The following is a 14,380-nucleotide window of genomic DNA, read 5'->3' as shown; positions in this document are numbered from 1 at the left end:
TAAAGGAGGCTTGTCCGCAGCACGCGTCCCGCAATGCCTGCCGGGATTGCACCCTTGCGAACCGCCGATTTTTCGGGTGCGAGTCGGGGCAACAAAAACTGACCCGGTAGGGTGCGCTTCCGGTGATCGAGGACTGCGGGTGCGCACCGGTGCAGTTAATTGATCGAGGATGGAAGGTGCGCACCAAGTGCCCCGGTGCGCACCGGTGCGGGCGATCGAGGATGCTAATAGCATAGTGGGCGAGTTGGTATTGCATATTTACGTGAGGCTGTGACGCAGCGATTAGAGATTATTTATATGTGGTTTTCCGATTGAAACAGTCAGTTGTAAGTCAGCGCGTGTTCGTGTCTCTCTTTTATGCGAAGCATACTACTTTAGCTACCACTTCAGCCCTTCACCGTGGTTATGCGCCTCCAAATCACGTGATACATGACGTCACACCACGTGACACAATGACGTCACGACAGTGGAGACACGGGGGCCCACCTCGCGCCGTCGCTGTGGTTGTGCGCCTCCAAATCACGTGATACATGACGTCACACCACGTGACTTGATGACGTCACGACAGTGGAGAAACGGGGGCCCACCTCGCGCCGTCGCTGTGGTTGTGCGCCTCCAAATTACGCGACACGAAGATGCTTCGCATTCTCCAGGCTTAACCAAGTTAAGCCTCAGCCTTTTTTCTGGTCCTTCGTTTTAGTTGCGCTGTTGCGTTCCGCAAATATTGAATAGGACATCACCCACTCATATGGGTTCTTTGATTGTCGCGAATAAACGCTGTTTGAAAGCCGCCATCCATACGCCTAGATGCCCTTATGCCAGCGATTGGAACGCGCATAAGCGCACTGGTATTTGCTAGATTAATTGGGGCCTATTTTTATTCCCTAGTTCCTTCTGCAGTGGGAAATTGGCATCTTTGATTATGTTAGCAATGCACATAAACCTTTTATTTATGTTGGGCTATCATTATTAGAAGGCGAAAATGAAAGCAAGGTGTAGACCTCAAGCTTCATGATTAATTGAGAGGATTTGCTGCGGGGCTTCTTGTTTGGAATTTTTTGGTAATTATTTATGAGGAAATAAAAGGCGCTGTTCGAACCCGACCGCGGCGGCCGCGTTTCGATGGAGGCGGAACGCAAAAGGCGCCCGTGTGCTGTGCGATGTCAGTGCACGTTAAAGATCCCAAGGTGGTCGAAATTATTCCGGAGCCCTCCACTACGGCACCTCTTTCACTCCCACCTTCCTCCCTTCACTTACGGTGCGGTTCAGGTGTCCACCGAGATATGTGAGACAGATACTGCGCCATTTCCTTTCCTCAAAAACGAATTTTTAAATTGCTTTTCTGGGAAAGGAAATGGCACAGCATTGGTCTCACTTATATCGGTGGACACCTCAACCGCGCCGTAAGGGATGGGATAAAGGAGGGACTTACAGGAGAAAGGAAGGAAGGGGTGCCATACTGGAGGGCAGTGGGCATTTTCAAAAATGTGGAGGGAGTGGTTGTAATTTTATGAGCGACGTGAACGCCCTCTAATTCCTACACGTTTTCAAAACCTTACAGAGGATTTATTTTCAAAAAAGGCTGCGATTCGACTTGGCTGAACCGAGTTAACCGTAGCGATGGATGGATGAATGGAAAAAACTTTATTGTCAATAAATTGGTGTTCTTGACCCTTACGGGTCACTGGGCGCCGTGGCCGATCCTTGGTCCAGGATGCCGCACTTGACTGCTGCCATCGTGGCTCGGCGTACGAGAAATCGTTGCGCTTCCTCGTCCTCGCTGGCCAGCAAGTGCTCCCACTGCATCACACTCGGGTTTATTCTTGGCTCTAAGTCTGCCTTAGGGCAGGTCCATGTGATATGTTCTAGTGTAGGTTTACCCTGACACCACGGACATTCGTCTGCATATTGTGTAGGGAAAATCTTGAGAAATTGCTCGTGTTAGGTTTGGTTAATTTCAGTTTGGCACGGGTGAGGCGTCACCGATGGCAGAAGCTGATGCAGTAGAAGCAGATCAGAATAACGCTTGAAGAGAGTTAATGGGTTTTACGCCGTTTTGCCGCCCGCAGCGCGTGCCTCATCTACAGCCATCGTCGAAAACACGTACCGGAGTGTAGACTGTGGGATGAGTGATGATGGGCCTGCTATGGCATTCAAAACACCAGTAGAATGAGAACAGAAAGATTTGTTCATATTGGGACAGCATAACTGACATTAGACATCGTTGCAGAGCACTGATCTTCTGCCCTGTCTCCCGCACTATTTCCTGCCAACGCAGGGAGGTAAAAGGCGAAGAAGAGGTTTGTTAGTTGCAACTTCTTGCGGCGCCATCACGCTACTGGAAAGATTGCTTGCAAAGCAGGAGGCACACAATTAACGAATGATTGCTTTAAAAAGTGTCGAAATATGCTTAGAAAAATATTCTTTTACTTCTAGGAACGCCGATATTCACTACAGTAATGCTGTCTCTCCGTTTGTTTCATGGTAATAGTGGTCATCATATGGTACCGCTTAGAAAGAAGTGAGCGGGAAAGGAGGACAGCATATCGGCTGGCTATCAAGAGACTTTACCATAACGGCCTCCAGCAGGGTGAGAAAAATAGTGAGGAAGGGTATACGTGGAAGTGCAGCCGATGCTTTCCTTTGAAGTCGATCAGTGTCCCAAGGTATTTTCTTTTTAGTGTTTAGTGCTCTGGTTCGCTATTGATGTAATGGGAACCCCACGATACATGGCTTTGAATGAGCGTGCCTGGTGGCCTCTGCACCTTTGACGAAATGTGTATACATCGAGCGCTGCCTCGCCGTAGGCATATATAGTTGCCATGGCAACTGGTGGCGGTGTCCAAGATTAGTAACAACCGCGTCGTTGCTGGCCGGCGGGGGGTTCGGCTTGGTTCTCCCATCTCAGTCGCCCTTGTCCGACGCGCGACCCCTCCGCGCGGCTCGACGGGGTGCAGAGTGCGCTTTGTGATGGACAGGCTGGCGGGAGGCGCTTGACCGCGGTCGTGTTTTCTTGCAGCGACGGCGCGAATAGGGCCATGCCCGACCGAGCATTGCCGCACACGATAGTCGCCGCTTTGATTTCTGTGCCGCTGCGCGGTTGCGCTGCCATGGGCTACTGGAAAAACACGATAATGGAGTACTGGGATGCTGAACGTGCGGTAGTCTTGTGCGCGCATGCATGCATCGTCCTCATCAGCCCAGTTACAGTTATCACAGGTGAAAGGCCTCTCCCAGTTATCTCCAACCAGCTTTGAACTAGATACGCCAACCACGCCACATCATCTCAGCAAATCTGATCCGCTATAAAGTGGAATCAACTTTGTTACCCTAATGGACATCGGTTTTCGGTTCTTTGTAATGTTAGGAAATGGGATTAGTCATATCTCCGGCCCAATTCCATTCGCTCCTCTTAATTTTAACTTGGAGGTCATTAACTCTAGCTTGTTTGTTCTCTTATCCATACTTCTCTTTCCATCCCTTAACGTTTTCCCTATCATTTATTTATCGCGTCCTGCTCCCGCACCTGAATGCGATGATGGGCTGTGCAACATATTATAAGAGGACGATGTATCTCTCTGGACACGTTCCGAGTTGTCCTGTCGAATATGAATGGAGGCTGCCAGAAGGTCTAAACACGACATTCAATTTTCTTGCCAGCGCGGGGATTTTTCTTTCACTCGAAGAGATTGATGGTCTGTTGCCAACTTCGCCAATAGGAAAGCTTGCCTTGGAGGCTAAAGCCACGTATGGATGCAGCATGCCATCAAGGCCTGTTGACAGCTGCACGTTATCGAGAGAGTGACTTCTGATAAATTGGGAGCCGATTAGAAAACGCTACGCATGCTCGTGAACGCAGTTATTCTTTCACGAATAATGTGCGGCATAATTACCTCTTTCACCAATGCCCAAGAGCAACAACGGGAACAAAAAAAAAAGAAACCCGAACTTTGTTAATCGAAAAGCAATGCGAGTGGCCACAGTCTCCCGGTATAGGTACAAATATTACACAACTATGCGCATAAACAAAGGTCTAAACTCCCGAAGGCAGATCCGAAGCTCTGCATACTGCCCATTGCGAGTGATCATGGAAGAGTGAAACATGGATGCCACATCCTGCATATGGCCGTATACGGGGCCCATTCCTTGAGCCAGAGAATCCCACCTGCTCTACGATGATGACACGTCATCGCCATTGCCGACCACAAATCTCTTCCGATCTGCATCGGTGCTTGTAATTGGGATCGGTACAGACGCGCGCAGAGCTGCGGTGAACCATTTGAACTGGTTGACGAATCCCACGACGTATCCGGAGGACGACTAGATCATGAGAACGACAATATAACTACAAGTCAGCACTGACGCGAAATAGAACGAAGATGGCCGATAGCGTAGCAGTGTGTCGACATGTAGAGGTAGCAAGGGAGACGCTTCTTCCGTCGATGCATAGCCTGGGAGGCAAAACTCGGGGCTATAATGAGAGAGCTAGACACAGCTTGTGCCACACAAGGAAATAATTAAAATTTATGTAAAAGTAAACATCGAGCACCTCGCATGCGAAGCCAGACGATCTGCAGATGTCAAGAGCAAGCAGAAGTCCTCCGACAACAAAAAACAGAAGTCTAGATCCACTGGGTACTCGGTCACGCTGGATTCATGGTTGTCCACGAAACCACCCTGGAGACGATCCTTCTCCTCGCCTCATGTCCATGAGAGCCAACCGAGCGGCGTTCCCGGTTAACGAGTGATTTGGTTTGGTTTGGTTTATGGGGTTTAACGTCCCAAAGCGACTAAGGCTATGAGAGACGCCGTAGTGGAGGGCTCCGGAAATTTCGACCACCTGGGGTTCTTTAACGTGCACTGACATCGCACAGTACACGGGCCTCTAGAATTTCTCCTCCAAAGAAATTCTAGCCAACTTTTGTTAAATGTTTTTATTTATAGTGCAGCTTAATTTGAGGATGAGTTAAAAAGTATGATTTTGAAGCCTTAGGCCTAAACACGGGCACTGACAGGAGCCACCAAAACGTCTGATTGGCATCGATTATTCAACCGACAACTACCCACACTATATAACGACGACCTGCTCCACAGCGCTTCTGAGTTTTAAATAATTGCTGACCCTTTGAATTGAACGTTTTCGCGGTGTACAAACAAAAGTAGGAAGGCCTTCCAGGTACGCAGAATTAACTGCTGGACAGGATTTTGTAGAATGTCCGCGACGAAATATTTGTAGTTCATGAGACTGGTTGGGAAAACCGTATTTTACAGCAACCTGCCATTTTCATATTATTGAGCACGAAACAGACATGTAATATGCCGCACAAAAATTCGCTTTTAAAAAACTCTCTTTTGCTCTAAGGACTGGCACGTAAAAACTTGAATTATTGAACTTTGTGCTGAATAATCTTATTTGTACCCGAATTTCGAGCTAAAAAAATATTACCTTATTTTTACCCACCGAATTCTGGAAAGAAGCACCCGGAACCGAAGAGCCCTATGTATACGGGGTGCTTCAGAGCAAACGAAATTGCCCCGCCTTGTTGGTAGAGCAATTCCTACATTGCCTAACCGGGCAATTTGGTTTGCCTTGAAGCAACGCGTGTAAAAAAAGGTTTTGGCGCAGTTTAGCCAAATCGGATGGTCGTAAACGCTAGCGTTGCCGGAACTTCTGAAACTTTCTTTATTTACACCTATCTGTACATCTGTAATGGGATTTCTACCACTGTGGTGAGGAAGCACATCGGTATGAAAAACAGTAAAAATGGACTGGACCAGAATTTTTCTTGTGCCTCCAGAGCCTTCAGTATTCACGCAAAATCCGATATGTGTCGTATGCGTACGCGTGTGAAACCGGCACATGCGGAAAGCTCCTGACGCTATTCTTCGCTTCCACGCCAAAGACTCGTACGAAGAACGCCGATGCGAATACGTATAAAAATGGTCTATAGACTTCTTATAGACTCTATTGCCTTCCTTAGATATTACTTTTTGTCTATCTATAGAGTGTCTATAGACAAAAGTCTACTAAAAGTGTATGGCTATAGATGTATAGATTGTTTATATACTGTCTATATCACTTGTATTGCCTATAGACTGCTCTGTAGGGTTTGTTTATAAAGAGTCTATAGGTGTTTTAGGCAGAAGGCTATAGAAAGTTTGTAGACTGTCTAAAAAAATTTTGTACACTTCTTATACAAAGTTGTGCACACGTGTCTCCAGAGATTCCTGCTATATGACACCAAGCATTACAAGCACGGGGACGACTTAATACTTGTCTTTACTGCGTGCTCCGGCCAATCTCTCCTCCGCATGTTTAACGGACCGCAGACATGAAAAAAAAAAAAAAAGTCCGCCGCCTCAGTGCCAACCCGTTCTCGGCGGTAATGGAAGCAAATGTGTCCCTGTAGGGCCCCGGCCGCCGCAAGTTCGGGAGCTGCATCCGAGAGCTGGCGACGGAACTGTCATGGTTCCACGCAGACACGCCACGTTGTGCCCTCTCGCGGCCAAAGCCGTAAATTTAGATAGAGCGCGACGCTTGCTATGTAGAGCACTTCTTAGCGGCCTCGTTGGAGTAGCGTGGGTCTCAGTCAGTTTGCCGGCTTAAGTGGCAAGGGGATAACGTATGCGTAAAGTACTTGTACGCATGCACTGCTATACCACTTTTTACGGTAGATCGATAATTTTCCTGCACTAAGTGTCGACAGGGAGTGGTTCTTCGAGTACGTACACGCATAACAGGTGTGCACGAACCGGAGCGTGTTATTTACTGAATGGGTTAAGTAATTATCTGCTGCCGAAATTGCAGCAAAGCCTCGTTGCCATGAAGCCAGCTCGACAACACGCTATGACTGAAAAAAAAACACACACAAAAAAACGGAGTGGTCGTTACGGTCATTCGTCTGTGAGTAGCCTCAGCAAGTTGAAAGACAGTTCAGTAGATGGCGCTAATATGCCAGCAGATGTAGGGTGCCTCGATGCGCGCGCTCCTCCCGCCGCCGCCGTGCAGGGTGGAGACAACCGCGTCGTCTGCTACGACGTCCGCCATTAGGATGCCCGCTCCGTACGCAGCCAAGGGCGGCGAGCCAGCCAGTGTCACATTCACGGTTTTTGTAATTTCGCGACATCGGCTGTTATGAAGCCGTGGTGGAGGACATCGGAAATTTCGTCCACCTCAGGTTTTTATTAACATGCACCGATATCGACCTAGTACAAGGCACTGTGTTTTTCAGCTCTATCGAAACTCGGCCGCCGCGGCTGTGTCGCGCCCGTGCAGCCGAGCGCCATATACCGCCCAGCGAACACATCCGGGCCACTTTTAATGTTTCTTTGTAGTTTCAAACGTGATTTATAATTTTTGCGGAGCATTACTCGCTAATACTACAAAATAAACGACTTCTGGAACATTTTTGTGTTAAGCTTGAGTATACATATAGGCATGTTCTTTCATTTTACATTACACAATATAGTACTTTACGGCTATTTTATGCTCAGAAAAGCATTCCCATAGCTATTCTGAATTTCGTTTTCCTTTCTTTCGCGTTACTTTCGATATGCAGATGGAGATAAACAAACTTTTTAATACATGCCAGATTACTTGGTGCTTCACACATATGGTTTCTATAGCATTAAATTTTGACTCACGCAGTCACGGACTATAAGCCCTGTTTAGCATATCTTATGCAGCAATATAATGTAAACTGCTCACTACTATAAATCAGATATCGATGCCGCTAAAATAAAGCAGCCACACGGTTTCTGAACAATGAAAAAAGAAACTGCATCCGATAATTAGTGATTTCCGATGTGATAGCTTGTTTATTTGGTCGGAAACCTTAAAATGTCAAAAACAAGCGCTACAACTCACTGCAAATTAACTGCAGCGCATGTCTTGCTTCCATGCCCATTGACTCTCGCAGCTTCGAGCTGACGCAGGTGAATGCGTAGCCGTACTCTTGCATAACTTGATATCAGTATGTTTACCAGAGAATCCTTGTGTTGCTGACAGGCCTCCATAGTGAATCGTGTGTTCTTGTTTAAATATTCTGTGACAGCCTTCAGAGGGGACTTAAGGGTGAACAGATTGTCTGTCCAGGACGTGATTCCTTTAAAGTGCTCTTCGCAGGATTGAAGAAGGCTCATAACCGCACCACTCGGATAACACAAGTTCTCACCATCTTGGACGTACTCTTTCAGTGCAGTTAAATATGCATGCTCATGGTTCGTCGAGCCAAGCATTGCAGCCTTGCACTGCTCGCAGTTCGTTTTCTTCAAAATTCCTTTCACAACAAATCCGCCAATATGATGCAAAATACTGCACTCAATTGAAGTCAGTGCTTCAATGAACAGAATTTCCCCATCGTCAATTTCCTCTTCAACATCTCCAACGTACTCTTTTTTTCCTTGTGAAATTATATCAAGCAGGTACTCAGAATCATCCGTTTCATAGCTTGAGGTTGCTGGTGTGTGCAAAAACTGACTGACGCATACAAGTTTCAAAGCACATTTCATGTCATACGCGTTTGGAACGGGTTTCCTGTGACGCACAACAGAAAAAAGATTCTCCAGGCAGTCCTGTAGCAGTCTCCCGGTGAGAAAGAATTTGTAGCCATCCATTTTAAGCACAATATCTTGCAAACGAAGGACAACTGTTGTTGCAATCATGAGACCTGCCTGTGAGGGCTTCCACTGGGATGTGCTGCCCATCTGCATGCCTTGAATTGTGTCCACTGCCAGGCGCAACATGTGCAAGGCTTCATGGTACTTTGCCATATCTTGCCAACTAAGTGCAACTGACGGATGTCGTGAGGACATCAGTTTGTACCATTTTGCGATGAGCTCCAGGAACCATGCTGTGGTTTCAGCTTCTGGTTCGAGCACTTTCTCTCTTATTAGGCAACGAATGGCGGCTGGGGATTCCTTGAAGAACTGAACTGCTATGCCGACCTTCATTTTTGTGAAGTGGCCTTTGCTGACATGAGCTTCAGAAAGTTTGGGTGCAATTTTCAGCTCTTTGCTAGAGTCGTATTCTACGACAGCGCGCACGTGCTCCAGCTTGACTTTGTTTGAGGGTAAGCTATGTTGGCAGACAGTTGCATCGCTCAGCGTAAAGTCAATAGAGTTTAAAAGCTGACCTCGGATATTTTTTATCACGTGAGCCGCGTCCGCAGTGAAAAAGAGTTCCTTTCCCTGAAGCATCGGATGAGGGATTGAGCACACAGTGTTAGAATTCCTATGGCTAGAAAAACCTAACTCGCGCCACATAGCTCTGTTGGGCGCTCCCATATCAGAGGTTACCACAAGCACTCTAAGAGAAATGTCAGCGCAAAGCTGCACGATTTCCAGAACAAAACTCTTAAGCAGACCCCCGTCGACAGAGCTTCCTGTAAAATGGTATGCGATTACCTGCTTCCACCTTGTGTTCAATCCTCCGACCATAAACACTAAGCAATGACATGCAGGTTCATCTGGAACTGCTGGAAATGTTTTCCCTCCAAACACAATGTCTTCAGCACGATCGAGGTCATACCCTTGTGCAATTTCCATTTCATCGAGATAAAGCACACAATCTTTTTCAATATCTTCCATGCCCTCTGCTTTTACTCTGAGAACGTCAATCACTTCAGTTAAGATTCCTGGTAGGAACTTGAGTCCCTGAAGACGACGGACAAGAGTCCTATTAGAAGGCAGTGGGTACCCAAGTCTTCTTAGGGTTTCGTAGCCTGAAGTTCCACTCGCAAATTTGATCTGAAGGGCTTGTTTAATTGTTTTGGACGACCAGGTGGAACCTTTGTTGCTGTTCCGAGACAGGGCTCGCATTTGGTCTTGATTTAGGAACTTCAGTTTTTTTCGTAACATTTCACTGGCCTTTTCCATTTTTTGAAGCTTCCTTTTAATTGACTTATTTGTAGCACTTGTTTTGCTGTGAACTTCGCTAAGTTTCGCGTATTTTTTCTTCATGTCCTCTAGCTGTTTATTAAGTGTAGCACATGAGCTGTTACTGCACTTCTCTGCACGGGTTGCACGAAGTGCGCAGGCAACTTGCAGGGAATCATCTGTGGCGGGTATTGAAGTTTCTGGAATGGAACTTGGGCGAGGTGAGTTGTTCATCTGACTTTGAGCCGTCTCCCTGTCGTCACTGGGCAATGGCTGCAGTTCTTGATTTGCCGTGTGTGGCATATCAGCCATGTCGTTGACGTATTGGTCCTGAATTTCTGTTGATGTGGTATCAGAAGCACTCTGTTGATGCTGCAGAGTGCCCCTTTGCTCTGCTGCCGCAGGCACCCCTTGTAACCTTTCCTTTGGCGGCTTCCTGTGCTTAGGCATCGCTGAAAAAAGAGAGGCCACACATGCTGCAAATCAGATGGTGCATTATTTTATCATTACGAACGAGCATGCTCCAAGTCTTGCTACGTTTAGACATAAAATTAAATAAAATGCAAAATTGTCAGCATCATGCTTCTGGGCGGAAGGCGCGGCTGATTTACCTCCCTGTAAAAAATGAAAACGAGCTATTCTATTGACCGGAGGTATGAAGAGTCTTACTGTAATGTGAGCCGCCTAATTCTCTGAAGAAACATTTGTGTGAATTTTATGTTCGTGTTTTTGCACTTTATGCTTTTGTGTTTTGTTCTGAAATTGTTACCCCTCTTGCTAGGACCCTTCACTGGGTCTGCAGTATGATGAAAAAAAAAAATAATCGCTCCACGTGAGTCTACAAATGGCCGGTCATTACAGTACTAAGTTAGAACAATCAGGCTAAGAATGAAAGAAGCAATAGGATTAGGAAAGAAGCGTTGCAAACTTTCGTTAATGTAGAAATATGTGGCTTATTATACCTCTGAAGGAAAAAAGCGTTGGCACAGCATTGGGCTTCAATTTTTTCCACCCGTCAGCCCTATTCTGCTCAAAGGCGCTTTCTTCAAAATGTGCCTGTAACACAGAAACATGCAATGATCAGACAAACTTATTAATGTTTAAATTGAGAGGGCTTCACACTAACATTCTAAACAGCTAAAAATAAGTAACACAAACAGGGATATGCCCAAACAGTTATAAGTGAAATTCAGGTGCTTGTTAAGATATACTAAGAAAGAGGCAAAAGACCGTCGACTTCTTTCTGAAAAAAAAAAAAAAAAAACGGGGAGAGTGCGAGGAAATTATTGGACACTGTGATGTGTGCTTCCCATGTTAAGATACTAAAGGTTCTTAGGTGGAACATGGGCAGTGAGCTAAGAAATTCCTTTAAAAATAAAACGTTGCACTCATATATGTGCGCGCAAGAAGGCAATGCTGTAAGTCAATCCTGGATTTTTCACGACTTCCCGCTTTCGATCATGCTGTCCACAAATTTTGTGGAGCTTCAATGGAACAGCTTTCTCTTTCGTCTGATCCTGTCATCACCATTAAGAAATTTCCGTTGTTAAAGGGCTCCGCAGTCATGAAATCCTCGTCACTCATCTCCAGTCAGATGTTCAGATAATTCACCGGTCATCGAATGGGGAAAGAAAAGCGAATGTCTAGACAAGCGTGATCACAAAACACATATCGATCACCAAGTTAAGCGTGCCTTTATACATGCAGTAACTACCAATTAGCCGTTAGTAAACTAGTCATAACGAGTCCTGACATGATTGTCATGGCCACACATGCGTCTTGCTTGGTCATACGCCTCATTTCTTTTTCTCTCTCACACACACACACACACACACACAAACGGGCGCGCGCACGCACGCACACCGTCTGAGTTGGACAGCGGCACAAGAATACAACGCCGAGAAAATTCCTCAAAGCGCTCTGTATGTCATAGCATAAAAGGTAACTTAGAGCTCCCCTTACGTTCCACTGCGCACAAAAAAGAAATTGCACAAGGATCCGGTAGCAAAGAGCGCACATCTTTACGCGCTCGCAGTACGACATGTACAACAAGAGATTATAAGAACTAAGCATGTCGTGTTGCCCCAGAAATAAACGAGTTAAACACGCAAGCATATGCGCCAGATATCTAGGATACAAGACTGACAAACGCTACGGTATAAAGCATGCAAATGAAAGAATAACTACGAATACAGAAGAAGCATAACTTACGCTGCATACACACGAGCGGTCCGTGGGTTGCCACTTGTCGCGCTTGATTTTTACGAGCCAGAGAAGCCGTCTTTTCGGTTCTTTAGGGAACCGGTACATCTTCCACTCATTTCGTGAGTGGTTCGTGCACTGGGGCACGCAACACCCGGGCATTTTGTCCCAGAAAACGCCGCGCACGTGCCTCTCCCAAGCAGCCGCGGCGACGCGTGGGGAGCGAAATGGCCGCTGCCGCTCCGGAGGCGGCGTTCGCCCCTTCAAAGAATGGCACCACCCTCCAAGAGGGCGCGCGCATCGAGGCACCCTAAGCAGATGTAGAGTCACTGGAAAAACTTTCAGAGTACCGCATTTCTTTTCCCCGCGCCGCCGACGCGGTCATTGGTCCAACCGTACCACGTGGTCTTGGGGTCCCATATACCTTCCAAGCGCCGGTCGGGCCGGCTGAGAAGAGCGCAGGTTCCCGACGTTTCTCGTGTTGCAACTGTCGCTCTCGTGTTTGATACTGAAGAAATCATGCCTGGCTGCAGCGCCTTCGGATGCAGCAACCGAACCGAGTCCGGAAAGACTTTTTTTCTCGATTCCGACCGGGAAAAATGACCGAGAGCGTCGTTCTGCGTAGTTGCACAGAATCGGCCGGGAGAACTTCAAGTTTTCAAAAAAACACACGCTTGTGCGAGGTAAGTGCACCTTGCTTGTGCTTTTTGGTGCTGTTTTAGAAGGTATGTAAGCGCAGTGCACGCGGTGTTAGCGATAGGATACTAAGAAAATAGGTGTTCACAGCAAGACCGTCGCGCATGTCGTGCAGCGATCGTTCGCAGCTTGCCCGCTTGACGCGGGTACACGTGTACGCGCTTGTTACTCAACACACGCGGCTCTTCCGACTATTCCGTGCTTGTGGCACGCGAAGGCACATTTGTCGCGCGAGAATTCCGCGTCCTAACGTGCACCAAGCACTCGCACGATCTTTCCGCGCCTCGAGTCATTCGAGCCATGGCACTTGTTTTTCGCGGACCGTGACGATCGCAGTCAATAAAAGCATGGTCGGGCATGTCTTACGTTCACGTAACGGCCGCTTTCTGTTCAGTTGTGTTGGGACTGGTAGAAAAATAGAAATGGGTCAAATGTTAGCAATCCTTGAAGCTGCGTGTTTGCGGCGACATGCGTGTTTACATCCCAAATAAGCTATTTTAAGTGTCACTGCGTAAACTTAGAAACCTTTAAAACGTATTCTTTTTCTTCGCCTCTTTATTTGGGTGTTTCAGCTTATTATTACAGCTATATTCCATGTTTTTCTTGTTCCACATATTTGAAACAGGGCTTCACTCGAAAAAGCCCTGGGAGCCTCCTTGGGCAGCCCAGCGTTGGGGTGACCAGCATCACTCTTCTAACTGTACAATAAACATTTGCAGGACCACTTTTGCGCTGAAGACTTCGAGAAGCCTAGAGTGGATGGGAAGAAGAAGCTAATGTCAAGTAGTTTCGTCCTGCTTGAACGAGACGGCGGTCCCATGACGGTCCACGATGCTCACTGCCCAAAATCACGAGCTTGTCTCTTTGCTGCTCGGAGCGGCGAAATGTTTCCTTCGTAGCTTGCTCCGCGGAAGGGGAAAAGGAGGCGTGCACAAGCTCCCGATAGCAGCGCTAAGATGCTGCTCACAATCATAGTACAGTTCCTGCAGTAAACGCAACCGCGGAGTAAAACAACCGCCGGCTGCATTACTTCGCACAAAATAACAATATTTTTTTCTCTTCTGAGTAACCATTTTCTCCGAGCACGAAGTATTAGCGCTTCAGTGAACACTCAACCCGATATGTCACCGAATATCAACTCTTTCAACACGGCGACCTTCCTTCGACGCAGTCGGCTTGGAAGGTAAATGGCAGTGGCCGCTCAGTGTTGCCAGTCAAATTCCGACCTTTGCGGTACTCTGAAATTTTTTCCAGTGACTCTAAGCAGATGTAAGCAGATGGGCCTCCTTGCAAACACACAATTTAGCGCACCAACGTATAATCACGCAGCTTTCGCTTAGTCAGTGGTGCAGTCCGCGCGCAGTTGCAGAGACAGGCTTTCAGACTATACTGCCAGAACCGCAGCCTCAGCCCTCAGAAGCACCACACGCTGTTTGGGGTTGAGGTCGCTGAAGTGCAGGTCACAGTTCTTTTGCGAGAACTTCGTTGTCGGGAACGGGATCCATCGTTACTCTGGTGCAAACGTAAACGAAGCGACGACGGCTAATAGAGACCTTCAACGTCCGACTGGCGGTAGTTTTCATTTCGGCTAGGCTGCACTGCGCAC

At 47.2% G+C, this 14,380-nt stretch overlaps 1 protein-coding gene across 2 annotated transcripts; it reads right to left on the bottom strand.

The window, feature by feature from the left end:
• Window positions 1-7,819: 7,819 nt before the first annotated feature.
• LOC149340490 (uncharacterized) lies at window positions 7,820-12,382 on the bottom strand. Of its 2 annotated transcripts, none has more exons than XM_089549258.1 (3): window positions 12,088-12,382; window positions 10,839-10,932; window positions 7,820-10,328 (listed from the first exon to the last, which is right to left on the bottom strand). In XM_089549258.1, the coding sequence occupies exons 1-3, from the start codon at window positions 12,238-12,240 to the stop codon at window positions 7,864-7,866; spliced, it is 2,712 nt and encodes a 903-aa protein (XP_089405384.1). In that variant the 5' UTR covers window positions 12,241-12,382; the 3' UTR covers window positions 7,820-7,863. The 2 variants fall into 2 exon arrangements, with proteins under 2 accessions (XP_089405384.1, XP_089405385.1); XM_089549259.1 differs by lacking the exon at window positions 12,088-12,382 and having other exon boundaries at window positions 7,820-8,804; window positions 10,223-10,328; window positions 10,839-11,125.
• Between the last annotated feature and the right edge of the window lie 1,998 nt (window positions 12,383-14,380).

Source organism: Amblyomma mixtum, chromosome 6, assembly GCF_055824585.1.
Source record: "Amblyomma mixtum isolate Tamu chromosome 6, ASM5582458v1, whole genome shotgun sequence".
In the NCBI taxonomy this organism is placed as follows: Eukaryota; Metazoa; Arthropoda; class Arachnida; order Ixodida; family Ixodidae; genus Amblyomma; species Amblyomma mixtum.
This window is presented reverse-complemented; position numbering and strand designations above follow the sequence as displayed.

Excerpts from the sequence above, each read along its gene's own strand:
- LOC149340490 (XM_089549258.1), bottom strand. The coding sequence starts at position 12,240 with ATGCCCGGGTGTTGCGTGCCCCAGTGCACGAACCACTCACGAAATGAG. Across the intron at positions 10,933-12,087 it reads ACCGCTCGTGTGTATGCAGC|GCACATTTTGAAGAAAGCGC; the intron begins GTAAGTTATGCT and ends TCTGTGTTACAG. Across the intron at positions 10,329-10,838 it reads AACGCTTTTTTCCTTCAGAG|CGATGCCTAAGCACAGGAAG; the intron begins GTATAATAAGCC and ends CTCTTTTTTCAG.